The sequence below is a fragment of the Ixodes scapularis genome, unplaced genomic scaffold, assembly GCF_016920785.2.
Source record: "Ixodes scapularis isolate PalLabHiFi unplaced genomic scaffold, ASM1692078v2 PGA_scaffold9__187_contigs__length_104089568, whole genome shotgun sequence".
NCBI lineage: Eukaryota > Metazoa > Arthropoda > Arachnida > Ixodida > Ixodidae > Ixodes > Ixodes scapularis.
This window is the reverse complement of record NW_024609884.1, coordinates 49,494,186-49,520,721: the sequence shown is the minus strand read 5'-3', so window position 1 is coordinate 49,520,721 and position 26,536 is coordinate 49,494,186. Positions and strand designations below refer to the sequence as shown.

Sequence of the window (26,536 nt, the reverse complement as noted above, 5' to 3'; positions counted from 1 at the left end):
CTTCATTCAGGTCTTCGCTAACGGCCGAGCCGACGGTATGCCCTCCAAAACATGTATGATCTCTATGTCCAAAACCCTTTCAACAACCACCACCACCACCACCAGCGGTTTTCTATTCACCGCCGGCATAGGCTCCGCCGTCGATGTTCATCGCTGATATTCAGCATAAAATAACTTCTGCTTCTGCAGCAGTTGACACGGTTGACAACTGTAAAGTGGATAAAGCAATAAATATAATAATAAAAAAGGCGGAAAACACATGACTCTAGTGACGTCACGAGACACAGAACTTTAAACTTTAAAAAACTCGAACTCGAATGTTATTGGCTAGACATATTTGTCGCTACCTTCCCTACATGAACCTTATCGGTGCGCGTGCGCGCAGTACGCGCGCCAACATTTTCCCGCCAAATCTGCTGCAGTGCTGGATGCGGTCTAGTTTGTTCACTCGTCGGTGAGTACAACGATACGGAATATCTCCGTAAATTTTGATCGGCCATGACTGCTGGAGCTGTGGAAAGTGTCACTCTACGTTATGTCTCTGATCTCAGTCGTTTTAAACAGTTTCGGAGAGTTTAAGTGGTGTTTTTAACGCAAAGTGTCGAGGCGCTTTGTTTGGTCGGAGATCGGAGTCTGCTCATCATCGGGTTCTCAAATATCGTTTAAGTCGGTGCTCGTCCTGTGATCTTAAATATTGCTGAGTGTGTTCTGTTATTGGTGTTTTGTCATTTGTGATTTTGATGACGGCGGCCCAATTTTCAGCACAACTCCTTTCTCCCGATGTCGTCCCCGTCGAGCACTCCTCGGAGGAGCACACGAGGCGCGAGCCAGGATCCTCAAACTCGTAAGGCTAACTCGGATCACTTTTGCGTCCCTTAGTTGACAAATATATGACGTAGTTTTGCGTAGTTTCTTATGTTTGCTTGTCTTTTCGCTTGCAGCATCGAGAAGCCGCAGAAACACACGTATGTTACCTGTGCATATTTATCTCCTGCATTTAAAGGGACAATTGACTCGATGTTCCGGCATCTCGCTTGCTCGTTACCCAACACAGTTAATTATTACGTCTTGTAGTGTGACCTGACAAACGGGTCTGTCTCTTAGCATATCTGGAACGTCCTATTTTTTGTCCTTTTCTTACCGATTTCAAGTGTTTACTGCAGTCTCTTCAATCAACTAACTGACCGCTTTTGTTTCTTTGTTACTTTCAGCATCCAAAAGGAACACACGTGAGCAATATATTTACTTTGGTCGTAAGGGCATCGCCCCCTCTTTGTTTTCAAACATGCCTAAATTACGTGTATTTTTAAGTATGCCTGGATTACGTGGTCTGTTCTTTGCCCTTTTTTTTTATGCATAATTTATTTAAGTAATGGTATGCCATTTGTTTGCGAACAGTGCAGGTAGTTGCTTTACATTCTAGATCGGTCTTTGCAACTTGCAGAAATGCTGAATAACCCGTGGTTTGGTTAAATTGCTTTGCAGCATCCCGAAGCTCCATAAGAAGCACACGTAAGTATCCTGTCTTAAGCTTGCACTCATATATTCAAATAAGCCCTGTTTGCAAACAACGGTGAGACAAAACTTCTGGTATCCTGTATGCATTCAGCGTCCAGAAGGCAAAGGAATGGGGCCAGGACTCCGACTCAAGCAAACGGGGATGAAATGTTGTCCGACATAGCACCCCTGCCTTCGTCGTCTGCTGATGGTGTCAACGAGGTTCCGCCATCCAGCCCCTACCAGAGAAATGTTGCAGGTGAATATAGTATGGTATTTTTATCTTTCTGGGATCTTCGGCAGCATCCCTTTGTTTATCACTTGGATGGGTTGGGCTCGCAAAGTGTTGTCATTGTGTTGTGCAAAAATATACATATGAATCTAATCAGAAACTTGCTGAGCATCATCGAAAACCAGTAAACCTAAAAATAGGTGGGGCAAAAGATTGACTGCTTGCACTACACGCGCAACACGTGCGAGGGTGTTGGAGCGAAAACACGGGTGATGATGAGTGGAAAAACCATGTGGGCACGTCGAACTTTGATGCATTTTCGGAACCCACAAAAACGAAGTGTGAACTTCGGATCTTTCTAGAATTGCCCGAAGTAGTATTTTTCAGCCATGCCCGGCAAGTCTCTAATTAGAACCATTTGTTTATTTTTATTAATCAGAGTTGATTATGAAAAACTAATTAAACACGCAATTGATTGCACTAAACACTGTGTACTCCATTAAATGAGCCCCAGGACTGACTAATACGATACTACAGTCTAAGCTCGTTATAACAGACCTTGATTTTGATCAAGATTTCGGTCTGTTGAAAGAGGAGTATGTTGTATGCAGATATGAAGTTGAGTCAATGGTATGTAGAGGAAAATTAACCGAACTTCAGAAATTGGTATGTTATATCCAAATGTCTGTTGTAACCAGGTCTGTTGTAATGAGTGTAGACTGTATATCTTATTTTTGCGCAAGGCTTAAGTTTAATACAGACGTTTTGGCCAATGGTCGGTGAAACACTGTGTATATGTAAACATACTTTTGTTGACCAGGCATTGTAACTATGCCCTGTTGCAGGTTGAAAAAAGGAGGACAAACTCTTCCCACAAAGTTCTCCACTCTTTCCATTTTAGCAAGCGAGCGTGCTGGAGAGGGGGGCAGTGGACTCTCCTCCGCTCTCGCTTCCTCTCCAGCGTCCGCTGAAGTGAAGAGTGGCGGAATTTTCTAGCATCAAAATGGGAGGACTTTCACGAAAGAAAGTGGGAGGCATCAGCATTGGTACAGGCCAGAATGATAGGAATGTAGCAAAAAGGTTCTGGGAACACATCAGTGTACAGGGAAAAAAAGACCGAGGGGTACCAGCGGATGCTAACCACAGGAAAGGACAAAGGTAGAGGGGGAAGAGGCAAGCGAATACATTAGACATACAATCGAAGCAGGAAATAGACACTCTATGCGACTGCGAAAGGGAAACTATAGAACGTGTAATTTTAAGGTGCACGGGGCTTCGTCCCAACCTCTTGGGGGGGGATGACTACGGATTTGGAAAGGGCACTAAGTTTTGCCGACATGGATGGACGAATGGATAGGGAAAGAATTGCAGTAACTAAGAGGAGATTGGAAGATTGGTGGAAAAGATCTAGGGAGGGGCGAAAATACAGATAAAAATAAGCAATGCGAACACTTTAAAGGGGGAAGGGCTGTGTTAGAACAAAATTTATACAAATTTAAAAAAAGAAGGGATGACGAAATGTTGGGCGAGGGTGGCGCAAGCTGCCGCCCGTTACAAAGGGTATAGCCATTACCATCCAGGAGGAGCCTGTCCTGCTTTTCTTAGTCTGTAACAGGGCATAGTGGCATAGCGTTTATGCAGGTCCGTAACATAGTTGAAACGCGGGGCTCTAACTTGATCTTTTCAGCATTCACGGAACTTGACTTGAGCTCTCCCCTCCACTATGGCACACCCAGCTCTGCCAACACTGGAACTCCTCGGTCCAATGTGTGAGTTGGCCACCACATTTCGTGGCCTAGAGCTTTGTCTTTCAAAAGGTTTGCGGCTAGTGTGAGCGGTCACGAAAATGTACACTGTTGTGACAACCTGCACGACATCTCTTTCAGGAGGGGGACTCCAATCAGGCACAGAACCGATATTCGAAACGATCGACGCATGCGCCAGGTTGCCATTGGCGCTAGCGATGGAGTGAGTACGACTGGCGTGTACCATTGATGTTATGTGAAGAATGAAAAAAATGTGCAAAGGATATTTCACAGACAGAGAGAACCTCTGCCTATCTGCAGGAAAGAATCGCTGCATGTCGAAAGCTGTCCGTCTCCTTCGGGCAATATTATTGCATTTACTCGAGTCGTAGCGCAGATTTTTCTCAACTAGAGCTTCCCTTTCTGTTCTTGAGGAGTTTGACTGGGTGTACTCTTTTAGGAGGCGGCGGATGCAACGGGGGGTGTTCCCACCAGCGACTCTAGTACAGGCCCTCAGCTGGTGATCTGGGGCACGGATGTAGTGGTGAACCACTGCAAGGACAAGTTTAAGCAGTTCCTCAAGACCTTTGTCAATGCGGACTTGGATTCGGACGAGAGGATGGAAGGGGTGGACCTCGACCAGCCAATCTACATGCAGAAACTAGAAGAGGTGGGCCATTGGAAGTTGAAGTTCAAACCTGAAAGTAGTGCCCAAATAAGCTGCCGGCATAATGAGCTACCTACCGTTTTCTGCCGTTCCGTATTCTTAGAAAGAAACAACACCAGGATGCTTTATTTTTCTTAAAGGGCAACTCCGGTCGAAAATGTAATGAAGGTAAATGACTGGTGTTGCTTTAGTGGCACGAAATATGATCAGAGATGAAATATTGCATCAAAGTGAAGCCGCATACTCCACTAAAACCGATTTTAAAGATACGACCAGCTACTCTTTAGCAAGTGGCAAGCGGGTTAACTTTTAGTCAAGGAAGACTGGCGCAGCACCCTTGCGACGTGCTGCGGTGGATTTGCGGTTGATTGATTGATCAGTGCTGCCATCCCTCTAGCGGATAGTTTCGGTTTTGCTGTAGACGCCCAAAACCAAACTGTGAGCCGTGATATTTGTAGAACTTAACGAGGTAGAGGGCCTTGGAGCGATAAACTGGCAACTGAAAGTGACCCCCACTTGGCCGCCGCCATGTTGCACATTTTTGACCTCTATAGTCCGTTGCAACCTAAGAACGAAGGGCGAGGGTAAGACGGGCCGGGGAGGAGGAAGCAGACGGAGCGCTGGAGGAGAGAGAGGGAAACCTCCTCTCTTTAGCGTTCCGTCTGCTTCCTCCTCCCCGGCCCGTCTTACCCTCGTCCTTCGTTCTTAGGTTGCAACGGACTATAGACACATGACCTTATTGTTTTGCATCTAGATGTTAACAAAGTACCACGCACAAATAATCGATTATTGATCTTTAATAACAGTACCTACGAGATAACTTATGTTTCACCTTGTTTTAACTCCAAAATGTGCTTTTACGACAAAAATTCGGGCAGTTTTGCAATGCCTCTGCTAGAAGCCTTCAGCCATGGTGCTGTATTTTTGGTTTTTATTGGAGCTGGACACTAATCTCTGGGGCTATCAGTATTGAAAAAATAGTTTCATGTTTTTTTACAGCGATCTCAATGCAAATCTCATCTCAGTTTTGTATACAAGTCTCAAGATTTGGTACGGTCACATGTCTAGTGGTAAAACTTTTACAACATGGCGGCAGCCAATTGGGGCTCACTTTTAGCCTGGTGAACAGGATACCAGTTTATCGCTGTAAGCCCCTTTACCTCGTTCATAAAACTAAACACATATAAATAAATATATACCTTGTAATCCAGAAACACTGCCTTAGCTAAAAAGAGTTGTAATCCCAAATTAAAAAAATTTGATTGGAGTTGCCCTTTAATACCCTTAAAGGCCCTCCTTAATGACATTATGTTGAGTGGGCAAGGGGGGATGATTGAGTTGGAGGAGCATTCTCATTAAATGTACCTTTTTTGGGTGAGCAGAGCTGAGTTCCTTGCTTCACTTGATGATTTCGATGTGAGGCTAGAAGCTTTTTATGACCTCTGGGAACCCAGCCATTCATCACAATATGAGTCTTTTAACGATGGGAAGTACTATTGCTTGTCGGAGCTCTTGTTCCTATTTTCACTTGTAGTTTAACAGCTTTGAAAATTTGCGACTGTCTTTGAAGTGCATCATAAAAATTGGGAATTTTGATTTCAATGTTGCACTCTCACAGAGTACCCAAAGGCTAGTTGTTGATTAGCATTAAAACTATTAGTGTGGTGGCATAAGCCTCCGCACAAGCTTGTTTGCACTGGCACTAACCGTTATCAGTTTTTCTAAATGAACCTCTTGGTGAATATGTGCTGCCACCTAGACACGTGACTGGGTTCGAGGCTAAGTGGCAAGAAAACAACGCACGTGCAAGGCCTCTCCCACCCGTTCCACACCCAAAACGTCAGCTACATCCTGTTCACCCATTGAGGCGCCATGACCTAGATACGTCTCTCCCAAACTTGCCTTTGTCCCCATCGTGCGTAATCTTCCGCCCCGAAGTCGACAAATGAAACCGTATTCCTTCTCTGCTTGGCCAGAAGGAAGAGAGAGAGGGTACTGGAACCATTTACTCTTGAACTGATGTGTCTACAAAACGTCCATTAGCCAAATCCAAACAAATGCAGAAAATATAAAGCAACTGAGCTCAAATCAAACCTTATCATAAGTTGTGTAAAGAGTGCAATAATTTCAACACGCTCTAGGCACGAGCTTCACAAAGTGTGACTTGTTGAATATTAAAGCAAGCATAAAAGTAAGCTCAAATTTGTTTGCAATATTTTGTAAACAAAAATAAAAGAGCTTTTTTTTTTTTTTTCTTTTTTAAGGTTTACATTGTTTTTGATTTATTCAGGTGCACAGTTTATTATTGGCTGCTTGACAAGGAAAAATATTACAGGATCTGGAATGCTTGCTGCACTCGAGTAGCGTGTGCGTGTCCGAAAAATACTTTAATGTAGCTGGTCTTGTCTTGCTCTGGTGGCTCTCAGGTGTACACCCTGGAGGAGCCCTTTCTCAACGTCAACTGCAGCCATGTGGCACTTTTTGATGCGGACCTGTATCGCCAACTGAAGTGCTACCCGCAGGAGGTCATTCCCACTCTTGACATGGCTGCCAATGAGTTATTCTTTGAGAAGTACCCCGATGCTCAGCTGCCTCATCAGATCCAAGTGCGGCCTTTTAACTCCGAGAAGACTCAAAGCATGCGCTCCCTCAACCCTGAAGGTCAGTTTCGTTGCTTCCCACCTCGGTTGCTTTTTGCAAGGAAACAAAGAGGATTTTGTTTTTGGGGTATATTTCAAAGTGTCTCATACAGTACCATTGCAATTTGTGGAAAAGGATACCTCAGTCTTTTACAGTATGTGCTTAGTAAGTAACATCAGGTGTAAAAGTAGGCAGTCAGCCTCACCTTTGTTAATAATTTTTGTTTTAGAGAAAAACTAAGGAAATGGTAAAGTTGCCAATCATTGCGAGTGTAATGTGCACATTTCATTATGTACCACATTGAGCCTGCCCTTTTGATTCCATGTTGCCTGTGCAGACATTGACCAGCTGGTGACCATCAGTGGCATGATCATCCGCACGTCTAACTTGATCCCCGAAATGCGGGAGGCCTTCTTTCGTTGCACTGCCTGCTCGGCCGTCGAGGCTGTCGAGATCGACCGTGGCCGCATTGCGGAGCCCGTGACCTGCCGCAATTGCTCGGCCAAGTACAGCTACACCCTGGTGCACAACCGCTCGCAGTTCTCGGACAAGCAGATCGTCAAGCTGCAGGAAGCCCCAGGTACCCTTTCGTTACATCTGCTGCACCTCGCTCTACTCGGGAGCAGCTTTCTGTAGCACTTCCAAGGAGGACTATGCGTGCAGAGCTTTCATCGGCGCTCGAAATGGGGGAGTCCCGGCACGTGTGCCTGCAGCTTTGACTGCATTACCGCAGAAAGTTGCCCCCTCCCCCGAGTATAGTTAGCTACGTTGCGAGAACTTCGAAATGTCAAGACAGGCAAACACATGCTTGTCCTTCCCTCAGATTCTTTTCCTTTCACTGCTTTCTTTGAAAAGGGGGGGGGGGGGCGGGGGCGGGCGGGGGCGGGCGGGGGCGGGGAAGAAGCAGCATACCCTTTTACAGTCTTTTCGGCACATCACCAATTTGCCAATCACAGGAAAGGAGTCTGAACTGCACAAATAAACAGCCTGTTTGCCCTTGTATGTTATCACATAGTTGTCTTGGTATTTTTTTTAATTTATGAACCATGAATTTTTAGGTTTGTGTGCTTTATTAGGACTTCTCTCCTAGTGCTTTGTACATTCGTTTTTTCTTTTTTTTTCAACAGAGGATATGCCAGCTGGACAGACTCCTCACACTGCTGTCATCTATGCACACAATGATCTGGTTGATGCTGTGCAGCCTGGAGACAGGTGAGCTTGTGTAGTCATTTTCCGTCCTAATATTTTATGCCAACTCATTTTTTTTAGATGCGAAGCATCTCTTGCTCGGGTCTATGTCCCGCGGCGTCGTAGTCCGCACTCACACTACGCATGCGCAACTCTCCTCCTTCCCTCTCTCCAACAGCTGCGCGTTACTCTCTCCGCTCTCTCTCTCTACCAGCTGCGTGCACTTCGCGTGCGTTCGCTTCTACTCACACCGCGCGCGCATGCGCAACTCTCCTCCTCTAGTCTCCTCTCCTTCAAGTGTGAATATAAGCAGCGGTAGCGCGCTGCGCGCTTTCAAGGGGAGGAAGTGGCCAAGTGGGCTAACGCGTCTCAGCTCGGAGCGTGGAGCGAAAGCTTGCACTGGGAACCTCCTGGGTTCGAGTCCCCGCCGCCCCCGCCCGTTTCGATCTGGATGAGTTTCGTACCGGCACGCGTTCGTGTGATCACTACTGCGTGATGCACGTTAAAAATCCCAGGTTAACGGTTGTACTGCACTGGCTAAATTTCTCATCTACAGCTAAGAGACCGATTACCCGTTGAGGTGCATCTCCATCAAGGCTGTATAAACATAAAGAGCAAACCAATTTCTGCGCGCGTTCAGTTCACCCGCTGTTGACTCCACTTCACTCCGTTCTTCCGATGAAGCGTGATGGAATGATGCTCCACATCACCCCATGGTTCCCCTCGGGAAGATGGTGTAATTTTATGCGAGCCTCCATTTCTTTTACACAATTCCAAAAGGAATATTCGTGTGGCTTCCCCCAACTGTGAAATCGGGCATTTCCTGTTTTACTAATTATCTGCTCCCTGGTCTTATATCCATTCCAGGATCACAGTGACCGGCATTTACCGCGCTTCGGCGGTCCGAGTGAATCCAAGGCAACGGAGCGTAAAGGCCGTCTACAAAACTCACATTGACGCCGTCCACTTCAGAAAGCTGGACGCCAAGCGCCTCTATGAGGACTCTGAGGATGCGTGAGTTTGTAAACGAAATGTGTTGAGGGATACACTTGTGGGATCGAGGGAAACTTCTAAATTGGGAAAGACCAAAGAAGATGAACACATTTTTTTTTTCTTTCCCAATTATAGGAAGGATTGTCACTTCACTCCAGAAAGGATTGAGCAACTGAAGCGTCTCTCCCGTCTGCCCGACATTTACGAGCGCCTGGCACGTGCGTTGGGTGAGAAAGAACTTGTTTTATATGTTTATTGATGTCTTCTATCTCAGTGTCTATTATGGACATGACAAAACAGTGGACACGACGAGTTTACTTCTTTTTCCACTACTCAATGACAGTAATATTGAAAATTTTTCTCTGTAGATGCCTTTGGAAATATTTTGTGGGAATAAAATTTGCAAGAGGAGAGGTAAACTAGCCTGGTTGGCAATCATACACTCAATAAAAGGGCAGTTGCTCATTATGAGGATTGAGAGAATTTGAGCACTTGAGCAACTGCGAAAACCCGGGAGTTTCTAGGAAACCCATGGATCCCTAGAAACTCAGTTTGAAAGCCTGGGCTTTAGGGGAGGCCTTGTCGCATCACTGCAGTTATCTTCTGAGCTTGACAATAGTTTTTTTCTGCTCTAAGAATGAATGGCCTGTTAAATTTATAACTAAGGTATTATAACAAATTTCAGCCAAAGAGTGTGAGTAAGCGAAAGAAACCACTTCAGTCCATCATAATTAGGCTGTGCCCTTTCCGATTTGAACCGAAAAACATTGATAAGCATCCGCCAGTGACGAAAATGAAAATCGGTTAAAACCGAAAAGCTTAAAACCGTAAAGCACCAATCGTTGAATGTTTTTGCCCTAGCGACGGCTATTTCTTCGAAACTCCTCCCCCGTAGAGGTTTTTCTTTTATATAGGTCAGGGGTCACTATGGTTCTTGGAAAACACTGCCAACATGAGAGTGGTCCAGGGCCACTGACCTTCGAGAATTTGTCTTTTCGCATGGGGAACAGAGATGCATTCATTGTTATCTGTTTAGTTTTCAAGGGCTTCTGGGGCTACGGGTTCGGTTTGATGTCGGTCTGCCTTGGGTTCACTGCAGCTGTTAGGGCAGCTGACGGTTGTAGGCTTTTTTCCACCTCGGAGTCGCAGAGGGTGCTCTGAAAAGCCTGCCACCTCTACAGTAAAACGCAGCTGCTGTGCGTCTTTTCTCAAATTTCGATAACCAAAGTGAACCAAGATACAAGATGAAGCTGTACAAACCGAAAAACATCTGCCAATTTTTCTCATTAACACCGGAAAATACACACCCTGATCATAATGTAACCCCTGAGCAGGCACGTATACAGAAAGGGGGGGGGGGGGGGGGGGGGGATTTTCCATCTTGCTGGGGCCTCATCTTCCCCCTCCCTCTCATACTGCATTTTGTTATGGGCAGGCCCCCCTGAATCAAAATCCTGGCTATGTGCCTGCCCCTGAGGCTGTGGTAAGAAAAATATGAAGACATTCTTCTGCTCTTGTCTTTTTCTTCGACTTGAAAGTTTCTTAACTTTTCCTCGTCACAATTTCAGGTGTTACATTATGGTTAATTATCACCAGCTCACCTGCACACTCGCTGTTATCAGTTCAGTGTAAAACTCCAGGGCAAAAAAGAGTACACAGTGTGCATTGGTTTCTTGCAGCGCCAAGCATCTACGAGAACGAAGACATCAAGAAAGGCATTTTACTCCAGTTGTTTGGAGGAACTCGTAAGGACTTTGCGGACTCTGGTCGTGGAAAGTTCAGGTAGGCCTGGTTTCCACAAACAGTGCTTTGCCACGGGGGGGTTAAATTTGCTCGGAAGAACATACTAATGCTGACGGTATGAGCTGAAATAGTCCCTCAAGCTGGCGTATACCTGCCAGTTTTTGAGACTGCTGTTGTTCAAACTAGGAATTAAATGTGAAGTTGACGCCCCTTTGGACTATTTGGCAGATAGAGAGATGATAGAGCTAGTGGGGGACTGCAGTCGCAGAAAAGGGCCAGATCGAGTGTTTCAGCTCATTTCTTGGAGGGGGGGTATGTATATGGGCTTGACAAAGAGAAGCGTTGTGAAAGAGAGAGAGAGAGAAGCGTTGTGAAGTGGGCTCGACATTTGTGGAAGTCTGATGCAAGCTGTATTGACACTGGATAGGTCGGAAATCAACATCCTGCTGTGTGGAGACCCTGGCACTAGCAAGTCACAGCTGCTTCAGTATGTTCACAACCTGGTGCCTCGTGGACAGTACACTTCTGGCAAGGGTTCCAGTGCTGTAGGCCTCACGGCCTACATTACCAAGGATCCTGAGACACGTCAGCTTGTCCTGCAAACGTAAGGTTCTCGGCATGTCACAGAGTCCCTTGGGACCCGTCGAAAAAGTGAAGTGCTTTCATGCTGTCTCTTTTTTTTCACAGGGGAGCACTGGTCTTGAGCGACAATGGCATCTGCTGCATCGATGAGTTTGACAAGATGAGCGACTCGACAAGGTCCATCTTGCATGAAGTAATGGTGAGTGGTCAATTGTTCAAAGTTGCTCGTGTTTGCCTCTGCACTCTACTATAGGGTATGGGCTACATTTACAGGAGCAACAAACTCTCTCCATTGCCAAAGCGGGCATTATCTGCCAGCTGAATGCAAGAACATCCATCCTGGCAGCTGCCAATCCGGTCGAGTCACAGTGGAACACAAACAGGACCATTATTGAGAACATCCAGCTTCCGCACACGCTGCTGTCCAGGCAAGCTCGCTTCAGATACGCGGGATATTCTGCAGGAGCTGCCGAGGACTTGTTCCTAATGTAAGGTGTCACTTGTGGGGTTCTAGGTTTGACCTTATTTTCCTGATGCTGGACCCTCAAGATCCCCGGTACGACCAGAGACTTGCACGTCACTTGGTCTCTCTTTACTACAAGCAGCAAGCGGAAGTTGAGGAAGAGCAAATGGTGGGCTATCTTCTGTTATAGTTGGGATTCAGAAGGCTGTCAGCTTTGTAATAGGTGGTGCTGGCCAGCGTTTGGCAGGCCTAAGGATCGCTTCACCACATCCAACAGTGGAGACCGATAATGATAATTTGGGTGTTGCGATTGGCATTGGAGTGCCGCTTTTAACACTCAATGAGGGTCAGCTCTATTCAGCTGCTGGGAAATTCTAGCATGAATTGCTTCAATACTCTGATGCATGGCCCTCATACTATAGCTGCTTGTTATTATTTCACTGGGTCAGTGAGTGTATGCTGGGTACCTGAATGTAACATAAGATGGAGAAGGTTGCAAATACCTTTGCATCTCTTGCTGAATACATTGTAAAAGTGTCCTAAATGTAGCCTCCCCCCTACCTCAAATGTAACCCTAGTTAACTTCAAAGCCGGTTTCAGTCATCTGTGTTGGCTCACAAGACCCGAACTTCAGTAAATGCCAACTTTTGTTAATTTCTCAAAACGCCTGTCTCTCAATCAATTTGGGGCATCAGCGAATACAGACGAGCGTTTGTCGGCAATGCCCCGTCATCGAGGCGGTCAATTTTGTCTCGCAGGAACTCAGCCTTATGAAGGACTACATTGCATATGCACGCACCTATGTGCAACCGCAAATGAGTGAAGAGGCTGGCCAAGCCCTCATTGAGGCCTATGTGGAGATGCGCCGTGTAGGAAGTGGCCGTGGCCAGATCTCTGCTTTCCCACGCCAGCTGGAGTCGCTGATTCGTCTGGCTGAGGCTCACGCCAAAGTGCGCTTTTCCAGTGTCGTTGAGCTTGTCGACGTGGAGGAGGCCAAACGGTAAGCATTTGGGCAGATACCTGGGCCTACATTTTCTAGAGTGTAGATGAGAGTGCGTTCCATCTGCTTTTAGGCCAAATAATCCTAGTGTTGTAATGGCATAATATTCCTCACCTGATGGGCCTTTTAAGTTTTGTGCTGCCAATGTTTTCCTGTTTCACACTGCAAGTTGCTGGGATATATGCAGATATGGTTTTCTGGTCTGCCGTTGGTGGCGTCGGGTGGCAATTTTTGATGCGGGGTCCGGGAAAGCAAACATAACAAACAGAAAATTGATACGCATATTCCTATGGGAGGTCAATGTGACTGGTGGTCATAACGTAGCATTCGAGAAAATGTACAAGCCAAGAATGTGTCGATGAGGTTCTTCCATATATAGTGATGGGTGAGCACACATAAATGAATATGGGACAGAAAGACAGGAATGCTTACTCGTTTTACAGGTCTCGTACTTGTTACTAAGAGTGGAGTTACTCTGAACAATCATTCCGTGGAATGTGCTTGCTTTAGGCTTCACAGAGAGGCCCTGAAACAGTCGGCCACTGATCCTGTCTCGGGAAAGATCGACGTCTCCATCCTCACGACGGGCATGAGTGCCTCATCTCGCCGGCGCCGTGCGGAGCTAGCAGTTGCTCTGCGCAAGATGCTCGAGTCCAAGGCGAAGACCAAGGCCCAGAGCCTCGCCTACCAGAAGGTGTTCACCGAATTCAAGGAGCAGTCTGATCTGGTAAGGCCTGGCTTGGGCTACTGGGCTGTGCATTAACTATGGGAGGCTTCCTGGAAAATAGGCAGGCATGGTAGTGCATGTGGAACATATCCTTGGAATTGGGTGAGTGAGGACACAAGTTCCACCTGCGGTAACAAATTTATGTTTCGAAATCAACCCTCTGACAGTGTCCGATCTTGCTGCCTCACTGCCACTTTCCAAGTGTACAGTGTTTCGAAATGGGAGCACAGTAGGATCGAATTACAAATTTTTTTAGTGGAACATGGCAGGAAAACATGCAACCCGGGTTACTGCAACAGATAACACATCTTTCATTGGTAAAACAAAAAATGATAATTGGAAAACACCCGAGCAGCTTTTCTTAAGTCATATATTTCGACACGAGTACTTCAAAAGGCTTCAAAGTGTTGCTGAGAATTTGAAGCTTGTTCGTAGAACTCGCACATCTTTTCATGCAGCGGGTGTGCATAACTAAAAATTTTTGGACCACCATCCTCCTTCCCTTCATTGTTACCTGCTTCAAACAGCTTGGAAAACCATGCCATGAAACCAAGTAGGAGCCGTTGACTTCCACCCTTTCTTTGGTCGAACAGCAGTTTAGTGTGCAACAAAATTGTCACATTCGCATCTTAGCTTTTACATGGATTGGTAAAATAAATCCTGGATGTAACTAGCTAATGTGCCAGATGTATTGTGATTGAAACAGGACTGACATCCAAGATTTTAACAAACTGGGAGAAAAGAGAACCAAGGTCATATCAGCGATGTTCCATTGTTATTTGCTTTCTAGGCATTTTCTTTGCAGCACCGCAAACCTAACAAGTAATTTGTTCTTTGTAGATGATAACGAGAGAGATGTTTGAAGATGCCCTGAAGGACTTGCAAGATGACGGATTCCTGACTATTGTTGGGAAGAGCTCCATAAGGATCTGTTAGCAAAAGAAGACGTTGGCAAGTGCCTTCCGAAGCCAATTGCTGTGTGTATAGCAGCTTCTCTATAATAATTATTTTGTATTGTTGCTTATAATGCACTTTTTTATGCATATGCTAATAAACTGCAGACATTGTACCTATGCTTAGTGCTGTGGCAGAACTTTGTCATACATGGTCACAATGCTAATCGGGAGTTAACAATTTTTTTTTTTTTTTTTTTTTGCTTTAAGGGGGGATATGGCCTGGGAGGGTCAACTTCTGAACCCTTTGCCCAATTTGGTTCAAAATTTGAGGGTTATTTCAGCACTATGAGGAAGGATAATCTGCAAAGTTTTAGCATTATTGGTCAACTTTACAGTATGCTACGGTTCTCGCACTTGAGAAAAAAGACACTTCATTAGGAAGTCTATCGTAGAAAAATAAAATTAGCTGGTGGCAAACTTTTTGCTTTAATGTGAAGAACAATACCCACAGTGCAACCTAGATAAATAATAAATTGCAAAATATTCAATTATAACAAAAATAAGAACATCCCAAAATTTAAAAAGAAAATGTAAATTTTTTGTTTAAAAAAAAATTTTTTTTTTTTCATGAAAGAGTAGATTTTTTAAACTGTGAAGTAGTCTATCTTGTTCCCCAGACAGAAAATTTCAGTCCCAGAAAACCTTAAATGATGTCCCTCTGTATTCAGAATGTCAAACGATAGCTTTCCTAAAACAAGAATTCCTGCCAAAAAGTGAAACTGAGAAAAATGCGTTTAAAGTTTCAACTTGTTTTTTTTTTTTTTTTTTTTTTCGGACGATGCCAGAAACTCGAAATTTACCCGAGTCATTGGTGACACCTTCAACTACATGAGCATGAGGAGGGCAGTGCGTTGAGGCCCCCGAAGAGATTCGTGAGCTTTGTGAAACTGATGCCACAGTCTTTTCCAAAGACGCCTAGACGTACCGCGAGTTCGAAATAAATACTGCGCATTTATAAATAAAACTTTCTGAAACTATGCTTCAGAACATAGTGAACCCAAATATAATATTTTTTGAAAATGCATTTTTTCGGAAAAAAATAGAATTTCGGGGCCGTAATTTCGGGTTGTTTAGACAACTGCTGATGAATATCTCTTTCCCTTTAGCTGGCTTACAGCAGCATAGCTTCCAAGTTTAAAGGTTGATTTACCACACTAGGTTCTATTTACTAAATGTGCACCGTTTATGAACCTGCATGCCTTCTTTCCAATTGTTGCAAGCAGCAGATGAGAATCATGTAGACCTTTTGTGCTTTCAGTATTGCTGCTGGTCACTGGTAATATTCCATTCAGCAGTCTTAGAAACTTCTGAATACAAGCAGTTACCTCTGCAAGCTTATACTGCACCGACTCGTGCGAATGGGGTACCTCACCGAGAAACAACCCTGCAATCGTAGCTTTCCAAAAAATGAAGAAAAGAAGGATTTAGGTGGTGCATTGACATAAATTGTACCATTCAGATGTGGTCTTGGTCTTGTTGAATTTATGCAAAGCCTCCCAAGTGTCTTTCATGTCGCTATACTTGTACTTGATTTTGGCCCCTCGAGCTTTCGTATCTATTTTGACTTTGCACATGATTTAGCACTTACCGTACAAGCTCACTGTAGTAAAGACTGACACATATAGCAAAGATATGGATAGAGCGGTGCAAAGCTCAAGCGAGCTTGTAATACTGGTATTCGAGGTACTGGTATAGAAAATACTGGCGGTGAACATTTTTCCTGAAAAACTGGCTATACCATAGGGAGGTTCTAAAGTAATTCCTCCCAGTCAGTACCAATTAGAATTATAATTTTTCTGTAAAAGGCTTATCACAAAAATAGTTTGCAGATTTTTTTTTTTTTTGTTAAGTTTTGTGCAGTGAGGTAAGGTGTTCTCAGTACTTCTCGGGTTTTCATTTGCAGGTTAAAAAACACAGTTGCATTTGCTAACGACCGAGTTCTTGTGATCTCTTACAACGAAATAATGCTTCGTTGGCACAAATTGGTTTTGCAGTGTTAGCGAGATCAAATGTACATACTATTTATGAAAAACGGTCTTTATGACATCATCAAAAAGATTTACGAGTTAATAAAAAAAAAAAAAAGATGTGAAAAAAAAACAAAGGGGGGCAATATTTGTATATAAGTACCTCTGGCAAATACTTCTATCTTTTAAGGTGGAAGCACTCGCATTTATTGTCCAAGTACACAGAGTCCATAAGTGATGCAACAACCATAAAAGTAACACTTCAGCAGACCTTCTGCAACAATTACCGTATATGTTTGTTCTGGGTAACTTTTGTTGTGTCGTCTCCTTATAAAAGTAAAGGAACGTCAATACAGACCACAGGTATTGGTCAGTTGCCCGAGATTTCATATAGCCACTAGGCAAGGCAAGCACGGGCTTGGATTGTTTTTAGGGGTACAGTCGTACGGTGCACAGACGAGTTGACCTGAATGCGAACTCTGCAGTTGGTCAGCATTCAACCTAAGCTGCCTGTGCAGCTTAGGTTGAACGTGGAACTTTCCTACCCAGGTTGTTGCTGCACACAAACAATGCTAGCTTTCATAGCAACCCTTTAGGTGTGTGAACAAACGGGAAATTGCCGATTCCATGTCCAGGCCAATAGTGTCGTGCTCTGTACAGCATACCTAGTTGGTTCAAGTTGCTCACAGGGGAGCTGGTAGCAGTGCAACTCACTGTTATAGGGTGTTTTTACTGATGTAATTTGGTCCACCATTTTGTTGCTGTGAGCTGTATGGCATGTGCCGAATGCGAGCGTTCGAAGGATTTACATGACCTCTCAAATGTGTAGAGCACAGAAGTTTTTAAGTCTTACCAAGCTGACATCTCCTCAACAGGTTGCAATGTAGGTAATCCTCCAAATTAGTAAATTTGTTTGAAGAAACAAACAACAAAATGGCGGATTGACATCATGTGAAAACACCCTATAAAGGAAAATTATCCTAGGAAAAGTTGTCCTAGAAAATAATGAAAATTGTACCCTCAATATTTTATAGAGCCCCATGACGAAAATGCTTTCCACAGAAGACATTCTGGTGCTGTTCCTGTGCTTGCCTTTGATTTTGGGCCTTGTAGGAAAGACAACTTGACAGTTCAAAGGAAATGACAGTTTCAAACGGTGATGAACTGCTCTATTCTATGAGTTGCTCCGCCACCTCTGGTCCTGCAACATACTGCCCCTTGACAATAGTCCCTACAATGATCTTCATTCACTGATTAGCAAAACCTCCAAATGCATAAACAGTACACTGCTGAGTAATATTCTGCAGAAAGCCACAACATCTACAAACACTACTGTTTCCTACACTGTACAAAGGATTGGGTTATTCCATTATGACAGTTTATCTAAACATTTCAGGCAGGCATTAGAAAGGCATTAGTGGGCTCCAGGGTGCATGATATACAGGGTGTTTCACGAAAAGTGGACAAATTCGATGTTGCGAAAACTAATCGTCACAACAAAAAAAAAGGCTGGTGTCGTTTTGGCCCTGGACCAGAGGCCTATTTAGGAAAATTATTAAAGTATGGGATAATTAGATTGTTCATTACTTTTGTGTAATTAACATTTTTAATATTGTGTTTAAGGGCATGGTTTCCATTAAAAAATTGCTCAACATCACCAAAAAACATTAAATCAACAAGATGCAGAATGATAGAAGGCACACGCAGCATTTTATAGCTTTCTGAAAAACCGCATTTGAATTTGTGCGATTTTTTAGAAAGCCATAAAATGCTGCGCATGCCTTCTATCATTCTGCATTTTGTTGATTTAGTGTTTTACGATGATGCTGAGCAATTTTCTAATTGAAACCATGCCCTTCAACACATTCAAAATGCTAATTACACAAAAATAATTCTACTTAATTATCCCAAAATTTAATAATTTCCCTAAATGAGCCCCTAACCCAGGACAAAAACAACATAAGCCTTTTTTTGTTGCGACGCATAGTTTTCGGACTATCGAATTTCTTCACTTTTCGTGAAACACCCTGTATAAAAAAGGCACAATGACACAGAATGCAGGTTTTCTTTGCCGTCGTTACGGCAGTTAAATGTCTGATGCTGATATTTTTCTCACTCAAGTCTGTTCTCTCTTAAAAAGCTATGGTGTAGGATGGGACATTAGGCTTTCCCTATTTCTTTGGTTTGATGTGTCTGATATACAGCAGACAAAAATTAGAATACTATATTGGGGTTGCTTGGTAACTGGCCACAGCAAACTCTGAAGGCTCTAGGAATCTTGTTCATGAAACAAGGTTTGTTATGCATAACCATTCTCACGAGAGACTTCTGAAAGATTCACTGGGTGTTTTCAGATAAGATCGAACAACCATGTCTAGTGACCATTTTTAATTTTGATGAAAAAAAAAATATTTTGCTGGCTGCATGTCGAGAAGAATAAAAACAAGCCTTGTTTCGGGGAAAAAAATTTGTCTTCGGAAAAACAATTTGTAAGCACCCTCTCCGTCACGTGAGCGTTTTGCATATCATGCGATGGTTGGCATTTCGGGCGGTTTCCCTGAAAGAAATTGTTCCGGCTACGGGCGTAGAAATATTTACTGACAAATTAGGCATAGGAAGGATTGAAGAAAAGTATTAACCACCGAGTATTGGGGTCGTTATTTTGAGAAACAAAATCGCAAACACTGCACACTGAGGAATAACGCTCTAAATTAAAGATTTTTTTCTCTCCGTATCTAAATAAAGCTAAGGTCTTCAAACTTTGCCAGAGTGTTGCCCTGTATATAGTTCATCTGTGCATGAAATATTGTTGTCCTGGTTAACGGGATAAATTTACAAGAATTTCTCAAGTCAAAAATTTCATTATTTTGAAAATCATTTAAAAAAAAAATTGTCTTTAATTTTCTTTAAACTTGTCGATATTAACATTTATAATATGTTTTTGGAATATGCAAAAACATAATGCAATATTAGTGTGGCTTTGAAGTTATAAAGCGAGAAATATGGCCAAATTGACGTAACGCGGTTGCCATAAATGGGGCGTGGACATAACAATTCTTTACAATTTCATTATTATTAAAAAGCGTAAATTTGCTAAGTGGTGGTCAGGAAAAGACAAATTTGTCAGCACAGAGGTGGACAGTAGTTTTGAAGGGAAAATTCCTAATACATTTTTATACAACTGACCCAAAAATGCCCATGGGCCGGAGCGATCGAGAAGCGCCACCCTGTAACATGCTTTGCGGTGCCTGTTTCAACAGCCGGCATCTAGCGTCCCCATTTATGCGACATGAAGAAAGCAACCGGAACAACTTTGCAAACAGATCAGCCTACAACCTTGGTGGTAACATGATTAGGAGGTAAGACGCGGGAGAACCTGAACCTGCACAGTCTATGAGGAGGGCGGCACAACGCCAAAAAAACAAAAATGGTGCAAAAAACCAAGAATTTCGATTGACTGAGATTGTCTGTATTGGGCGTTTTCAGTTATGATCAATAAACCATATCCGGTCGACTTTTTTAAATTTTTACCAAAAGATATATTTTACTTGTACAACCGCAAAAACATATTCAAACATTTTTTGCGGGAAATAATCTTGAGGAACAAAAATCACAAAATTGCTGCCGGTATACGCGCACATTTTTGAGACTTGCGTGAAACCGTCCCTTTGGATATTTATGAAAAGAAAAACTTGTCGCCTTAGGTTTTATTTATTTTTTTTTGTGCAGAGACTACATAAAATAAAAGGAGGCAAACATGTATTATCGATTACTAAGCAATTCAGAGCTTTATAAATCCGGATCTTAAAAGACTACATTCAAATTTTTTTAACATGATTTGGACGCATTTGTTTAAAATTCGGATAAATTGTTTTTGAAATTGAAAACAATAACCTTTCTAAAAAAAATACACTGAAATGTAGACAGGTTACCGATTTCGTAATAATTGGAAAATCAGTTTAAAAGGAAGGCCATCTAAATTTTTATTTTACTTTTCACAGATCAAGGCTTATAATTTGTCCTATCAGGCCTTTCAAAATTGCTTTGCAATATCTTTCATACTTTAGAATTTACAGAGCGCTAAATACACAGAATTGCCGTAACAGGGGTAGAGAAAGATAGGACATTGCTGATTTCAAACAAGGGCAAGAAAGTGGTCGAAAAATGTAGAAAGCCTGTGAAGAGAAACATTGCGACAGGAGTTCGGGAAAAATAAGTATTCATACAAAAGACTACAGGTGCGTGACGTAAATTTGTCTACGCGAATTTACGTCGGATGTTGAAACTGGCACCGCGAAGCATGTTACCGGGAAGCGCCTCTCGATCGCTTTGGCCAATGGGCGTTTTTTGGTCGGTTGTACAAAAATGTATTAGGACTTTTTCCTCCAAAACTACCGTACACCTCTGTGCTGTCAGTTTGTATTTTCCGGACCACCCTGTAGCATTTTTACGCTTTTTAATAATAATGAAATTGTGAAGAATGGCCATGGATGAAGGAAGAATAAAACAATTAAACAGGGACAGCACAACCACATCTTTCAACTAGCAACAGACGAGTAAACTTTCAACAGCGAGCAGCCGACTATACCCAGGAGGAGAAGGGGGGAGAAGGGAAGATAAGAAACGCGAAGTGCATGTCAGAGTGGTGGGTGAAGAATGGGTATGTGCACGCCCCATTTAAGGCAACCGCATTAGCGTGAATTCTGCCATATTTCTTGCTTTATAACTTTAAAGCCACAGACATATTGCATTGTTTTTGCAGATTCTGCTAGTACATATCATGAATGTTAATATCGGAGAGTTTGAAGAAAATTAAAGATGGCCTTTTCTTTTAAATGATTTTCAAAATATGCATTTTTAGTTAAATGCCACTCTGAAAAATTCTTCTAAATTTCTGCCGCTAACCAAGACCGACATTTTATGCACCGGTGAACTATATACAGAGCAACACACTGGCAAAGTTTGAAGACCTTAGCTTTTATATTTACAGAGAAAAAAAATCTTTAATCCAGAGCGTTATTGCGCAATGTGCCGTATTTGTGATTGTTTCTCAAAATAACGACCCTAATACTCGGTGATTCATATTTTTTGTCAATCCTTCCTACACCTAGTTTGTCAGTAAATATTTCTAGACTTGTAGCCAGAACAGTTTTTTTGGGGAAGCCGCCCAAAATGCCAACATCGCGCAATATGCAAAACGCGCACGTGACTGAGAGGGTGCTTACAAATTTTTTTCGCAAAGACAAGTTTTTTTTCCCCAAAACAAGAATTGTTTTTATTCTTCCTGGCATGGAGCCAGCAAAATAATTTTTTTTTTCATCACAATTAAAATGGTCATCGGACATGGTTGTTTGATCTTATCTGAAAACACCCCACTGCTATGACAGCTTTATGTCAGTACAGTTTGCTCATGTGAGATCTTGCCATAATAGTCCCTTTTCTAAATTTCGAAATGATGCATAGATTATGTGCGGCCGCCATTAGTTGGTCATGCGCTGTGAGCACGCACTAGACACAAGTGCTTCGTCATCATTCGGGGTGTATTTGGATCGAAACGCATTCTCCGCGAACTCTGAACCAATCACGGCCTTCACGCCAGAAGCGGTGAGACCAACGAATGGCGGCTGCGCATGGTCTATGCATCATTTCACAATTTCGAAAGGAGTCTATTCAGAACATTCTAATCCCGAACTTTGTAACACTCATGGTGCAAGGACTGAGGACTGCAGTGTGGTTGTGCATCCTTAAAACAAATCAATCTTTGGGCATTGCTGCTGGTTTCCGTAGTTGGGCAGGCAAGTCTGTGGCGTTATCACTAAGGGTAGCCCAGTCAAACAATCCTGTACAAACTTGCTTACGGCTGGAGCATCATGGCCAGCTCACTGTAGCCCAGCAAGTGCAGAGATTCGACGAGGCTGCCCAGCGTTGCACTGCCATGGCACTTGTTCCTCCAAAGCTCAAGAATGTTCTTTACCCTCTCGCTTGCGCTGTGATGCTGCAGTCTGATGTAGTGGAGCTCCTCCTCTGTGATTGGCTCCTCTGCCGATAGCAACAAAAACTATGGTTCACTTCATGTGCAAAGCTTGCAGGATAGGAATGATGTCAACTAGGAACAAAACATAGTACCTTGCAGCAGTTACAGGCTTGTTTCATTTTGGCTCATGCTGGTTAACAACCACTCCAGAATTATTAATGCATGGGAATATATGTCTGTGCAACATCCAGACATGCAATGTTCAATGCTCAACACTAATTTGCATGAGTGAAGGGATAATGATCATTGATTTTGCATTTTTAGCAAGGCAGTACAGACAAGAAAGAAATGCTGCCATCATTTCTGGTGTATGTAGTAATTGAAATGCTCAATCATGTCGTACAGCTGTAGGAAATTGTCAGTCAATTCGCACTTTGCTGTTGAATCCGAGGGAATGCTCTTCTGCCTGTCTTTCAGATCTAACTTCTGTTCCAGGCATGCTTCAGTACATCTGCTAGGTTTATATATTGCTTAATGCATTTTCTGATCAAAATTCCATTTTCTAAAGCCATGCAAATTGATTGAGGCACATTGCTGCAGTGTAAATATAGAGCACTGTCTCAGGTTGCTGAAAATGCAAATAGTAAGTCCTAGTTTTCACACAAAAAAGTACAACACCCATATTCTACAATGTGGGTATTGCATCAATGCCCAAATTTTATTAAGACTGACTTGAGGCTGAACAGAGCAAAGCACATTGGTATTGATGCAGTGGAGAAGGTGTAGAGTAGCACCATACAATTTAAGCTCTAGGTATTTTCGCCATGCTATATAGTAGGACCTTCCGTCTACTTTCAATGCTACTTGCACATCGAAGCATTTACGATACCCTACTACCTGGCAGCAGCCTCGCCAAGTCCCGCCATTCCACCACTTCCTTGCTCACATACTCGATGTCCAGCTTATTGATTTTCCGTGTGGAATCTGCAGTTTCAAGATTACCTGTGAGTATATGCCGACATGCACTATCCCTACATGCCAATAGGTGAACAACTCAACTGAGACTGTTCTTCGGGATGGCGTCTTGAATGTAGCTGTCATCCTGCATACTGAGCCTGGCATGGCCATGGACTTCACTGGCACCCCTTATGTGGCCACTGTTTGCCTCTGCAATGCACATTTGTGCTTGCATTTGTCTGATTTTTTGTATGCAAAACCCAGCTTGCATGTATTCTAAGCTTTTGTGATCAAATGTCCAGAACATATTTCCATGGTCTTATGTGAAATGAAAAGAGTGGAGTATTGTGCATGAGTACTTTACTTTTTTTGGACGCATGTAATAGTGAAGTGCTGTAGTCATTTGACATGTATAGAATTGGGCACAGAACAGCATGATTAAATGGTAAAGGGTGAAAAATAACATTAAAAAATATATATATATATATCTGGTTCTCAACATAAAAGGAAGAACCAAAGGAATAAGCTTGCCTATTTTATCATCGTCCATTCTTGCCGATGAGTGCGCTGTAAGAAGGGGAGAGGAGGTAAGAGTAATGCCGTGATCATGCGATGGTCTTCTGCTACAGCACCGGGGTCCATGTGTAAATTAAAAAAAAAAAAAAAAAAAGTCAATTTTAGCTTAAACTTTTTTCAGTTTTGTATAGAGTAAAAATGCGTGCAGCTCTCGATCCTCGACCTTTGCCTGCGTACCTTGGAGATCCTTTGCCCACCAGAACGTTCTGAAAATTTTGAGTTAACATGGAACTGTAAACGGTGCTCCGTTCTTTAAAACGCTCCACTATACTTGCAAGAGTTCTCACGGGTCGCCGCTCGTGAAGCGAAATGTAGATTAGTGGCACGCATACCAAAAGCTTTATTTGTAGCGGCGTCCCAAAAAAGGTAGCCGTACACGCCAGCATTGCGGTTGTTCATTTACAGCATAGCGCCTAGTCACAGAGAAGCGTAAAACGCGGCCGTATGCTGAGTTTGGAACTGATACCTATTTCCATCATCTAACGGACTGTCGAACGTGTTGATCGGTATCAACAACGTTGGTCTCAAGGCATACGTTGCAACACGTTCAAGGCGACTGAAAGTCATACGTATTACGCACGTAACTTTTTCGACCACCTCGCGCGAATTCGATACGCAGTCTCGGTTCGAAGGGCAAGCATTACTTGCCAGGAATCTTTTATACTCACCGCTTTCGTTAAAAGTGGTGAAAGTGAAAGTCCCACGAACGTTTTGCGGTTTTGGAACTAAAATAGAATGGCGCACGAAAGCCCGAAAACGTAGCAGACGCTTCCTTGGAACGATGCTAGACATACAAACCTGCGCTGCCACTCGCTGGCTCTCGCTACCCGCATGTTTGAAGTCTATGTCACATGGGCTAGATGGCGCAAGTGAGGTTCTTTTTCCTCGAAAGAGGAAAAAGAACCTCATCGAGAGCCTCGGCAGCCCTACTGCTGGCGGGGGGTAAATTCATCGCGCTTTTATTTTTGCTTCTAATCGAGATCATACATACTAACTGCCTCGGGCCGAGCGCTGCCGATGTTATGAGCCGAAGGGCCAATCAAACAGCGAAAGAGGCACAACGTCGTGGCGTGCACCCTGCAGTTGATAGGACTAGCTGGTATTCGCCGTCTCTCTGTGCGCGGAGAGCACGCCATGACGTTGCGCTTTTTGCGCTGTTTTATTGGCCCTTTGGCTCATATCATCGTCCGCGCTTGGACATAAGGGCTGTGTTCCAAAATTTACTCGATCCGACTCTCGAGTAAAAGTTTCGTTCCTTGGCGTTCCAAAACTTACTCGAACTTACTCGATGACGTCAAAACTCGCATTCCAGAAGCGGGTTGTTTACTCCGGAGTAATTACTCACGCTACCCTCCTCGATCGGGGGGTAAAGTCGGATCAAATTGAGTAAATATGTCACGTGATCTGTTCGTCGTCTGCTTTCTGCGCCGACATCCGTCAAAGCTCGCTTGCTCCGTTGGTTTTGGTGGCGGACGTCCGAAATAACAAAGAATTAGATGCAGCATGTGCGGTTATTGCGATTAGCTGTTTTCAACGAAGGATATTGACTGCATTACATCCAGACCGTCCACCTTCCCGGGGAAGGTATACTTGTTATTATCTGAGTGCGAGCGTAAAGAGGAGCTTCTCCGTATCCTCGTCCTCGGCGTTGGGGGGAATGCCGTATTCTCACGTTCAAGGCCGAAAATGTTTGAACGCAGCATATGATAATGTAGTATTTTTGTTTCCTCCAGGGTGTGTGTAATGAGAGGATAACGCTTGTAAAGCAGTGAAGGCTTCGAAAATTTCACTGTAATCACATTCGCGTCAAAGCGAACGTGTGTTTCATATTCTGGAGAAAGCACCCTCGCGCTGTACCGCTACACCGTGTGAAAGAAATTTCTGCAAAACATAATCGGTGAAAATTACAATGCATGGAATATATGCGTTTAGGGCAGGGTGTAAGATAGACAGGTGGTGAAACGAGAGCCAAATGAGGGACCGCATTGTGTCCCCCTCGGTTTTCTCTTTTTCTGTGGCGCCATCTATGTGGAGCACCGCGAACTCTCACTCCAGGTGGGCGAACGCTAGCGACCGGTTAAACTGACGGAGAAGGTTTCTCGTGGATTTTCAATGGAGGACTGTCGTCCTTTCAGTTTATTTTGCGCACTCTCCCATAGAGTTCCATGCAAATTTGATTCCAATTTTTTTCTTCTCGCCGCACTGCCATCTGTCGCAAATCGGGGGTACCCGCAAGCCACCCGCAAGCAGACGAGTACACAATCCGGTCACGGCGCTGCGGTAGGTTTCTATGGGCCGTTTCCCCACCTGTCTATCTTACACCCTGGTTTAGGGCACCGTGACTAGAATTGCAGCGATCGCGCTGATTATTAAAAACTTTTTTTTTTTTATGTCTAACTGTAAGGAGTAAGTAATTTTGATCTGAATATACAGCTCAAAAGGAAGGTGAGTAAAAGGAGCTGGTGGATCCACCTCAAAAAACACTGCGTCGTCATTAATATTATCGTTCTTCGAGGGCTTTCTCAATGATCAAAAGGATCGTCTGCTATATTCTGCCATCGCTGCTGCGTTTTCTTTTTGCCGTAGCCCAAGACAAAGCCAATCCGCATAGTATCCAGGTAATTATCCC

At 43.6% G+C, this 26,536-nt stretch overlaps 2 protein-coding genes across 6 annotated transcripts; one reads left to right on the top strand and one right to left on the bottom strand.

The window, feature by feature from the left end:
- The first annotated feature begins 362 nt into the window (after positions 1-362).
- On the top strand, positions 363-14,552 carry LOC115311419 (DNA replication licensing factor mcm4-A). Of its 2 annotated transcripts, none has more exons than XM_029970080.4 (22): positions 363-454; positions 763-844; positions 942-965; positions 1,212-1,229; positions 1,486-1,512; positions 1,610-1,756; positions 3,417-3,498; positions 3,616-3,697; positions 3,935-4,144; positions 6,568-6,802; positions 7,119-7,361; positions 7,909-7,993; positions 8,837-8,983; positions 9,098-9,189; positions 10,642-10,744; positions 11,133-11,309; positions 11,393-11,486; positions 11,561-11,715; positions 11,802-11,919; positions 12,509-12,750; positions 13,261-13,477; positions 14,318-14,552. In XM_029970080.4, exons 2-22 carry the CDS (start codon positions 781-783, stop codon positions 14,411-14,413), a joined length of 2,658 nt encoding a protein of 885 aa, XP_029825940.1. In that variant the 5' UTR covers positions 363-454; positions 763-780; the 3' UTR covers positions 14,414-14,552. The 2 variants fall into 2 exon arrangements, with proteins under 2 accessions (XP_029825940.1, XP_040355504.1); XM_040499570.2 differs by having other exon boundaries at positions 447-666.
- On the bottom strand, positions 13,418-24,849 carry LOC115311421. Of its 4 annotated transcripts, none has more exons than XM_029970083.4 (6): positions 24,576-24,849; positions 23,863-23,898; positions 23,434-23,541; positions 23,272-23,358; positions 22,375-22,439; positions 13,418-13,527 (listed from the first exon to the last, which is right to left on the bottom strand). In XM_029970083.4, exons 1-6 carry the CDS (start codon positions 24,814-24,816, stop codon positions 13,510-13,512), a joined length of 555 nt encoding a protein of 184 aa, XP_029825943.2. In that variant the 5' UTR covers positions 24,817-24,849; the 3' UTR covers positions 13,418-13,509. The 4 variants fall into 4 exon arrangements, with proteins under 4 accessions (XP_029825943.2, XP_029825942.2, XP_029825946.1 ...); XM_029970082.4 differs by having other exon boundaries at positions 13,458-13,527; positions 22,259-22,439; XM_029970086.4 differs by having other exon boundaries at positions 13,458-13,527; positions 22,259-22,439; positions 24,706-24,849.
- Between the last annotated feature and the right edge of the window lie 1,687 nt (positions 24,850-26,536).

Excerpts from the sequence above, each read along its gene's own strand:
- LOC115311419 (XM_029970080.4), top strand. The coding sequence starts at position 781 with ATGTCGTCCCCGTCGAGCACTCCTCGGAGGAGCACACGAGGCGCGAGC. Across the intron at positions 6,803-7,118 it reads GCGCTCCCTCAACCCTGAAG|ACATTGACCAGCTGGTGACC; the intron begins GTCAGTTTCGTT and ends TTGCCTGTGCAG. Across the intron at positions 7,362-7,908 it reads CAAGCTGCAGGAAGCCCCAG|AGGATATGCCAGCTGGACAG; the intron begins GTACCCTTTCGT and ends TTTTTTCAACAG.
- LOC115311421 (XM_029970082.4), bottom strand. The coding sequence starts at position 24,816 with ATGAGGTTCTTTTTCCTCTTTCGAGGAAAAAGAACCTCACTTGCGCCA. Across the intron at positions 23,899-24,575 it reads CACCACTTTTAACGAAAGCG|CGCACTCATCGGCAAGAATG; the intron begins GTGAGTATAAAA and ends CCCTTCTTACAG. Across the intron at positions 23,359-23,433 it reads CATCCCGAAGAACAGTCTCA|ATTCCACACGGAAAATCAAT; the intron begins GTTGAGTTGTTC and ends TTGAAACTGCAG.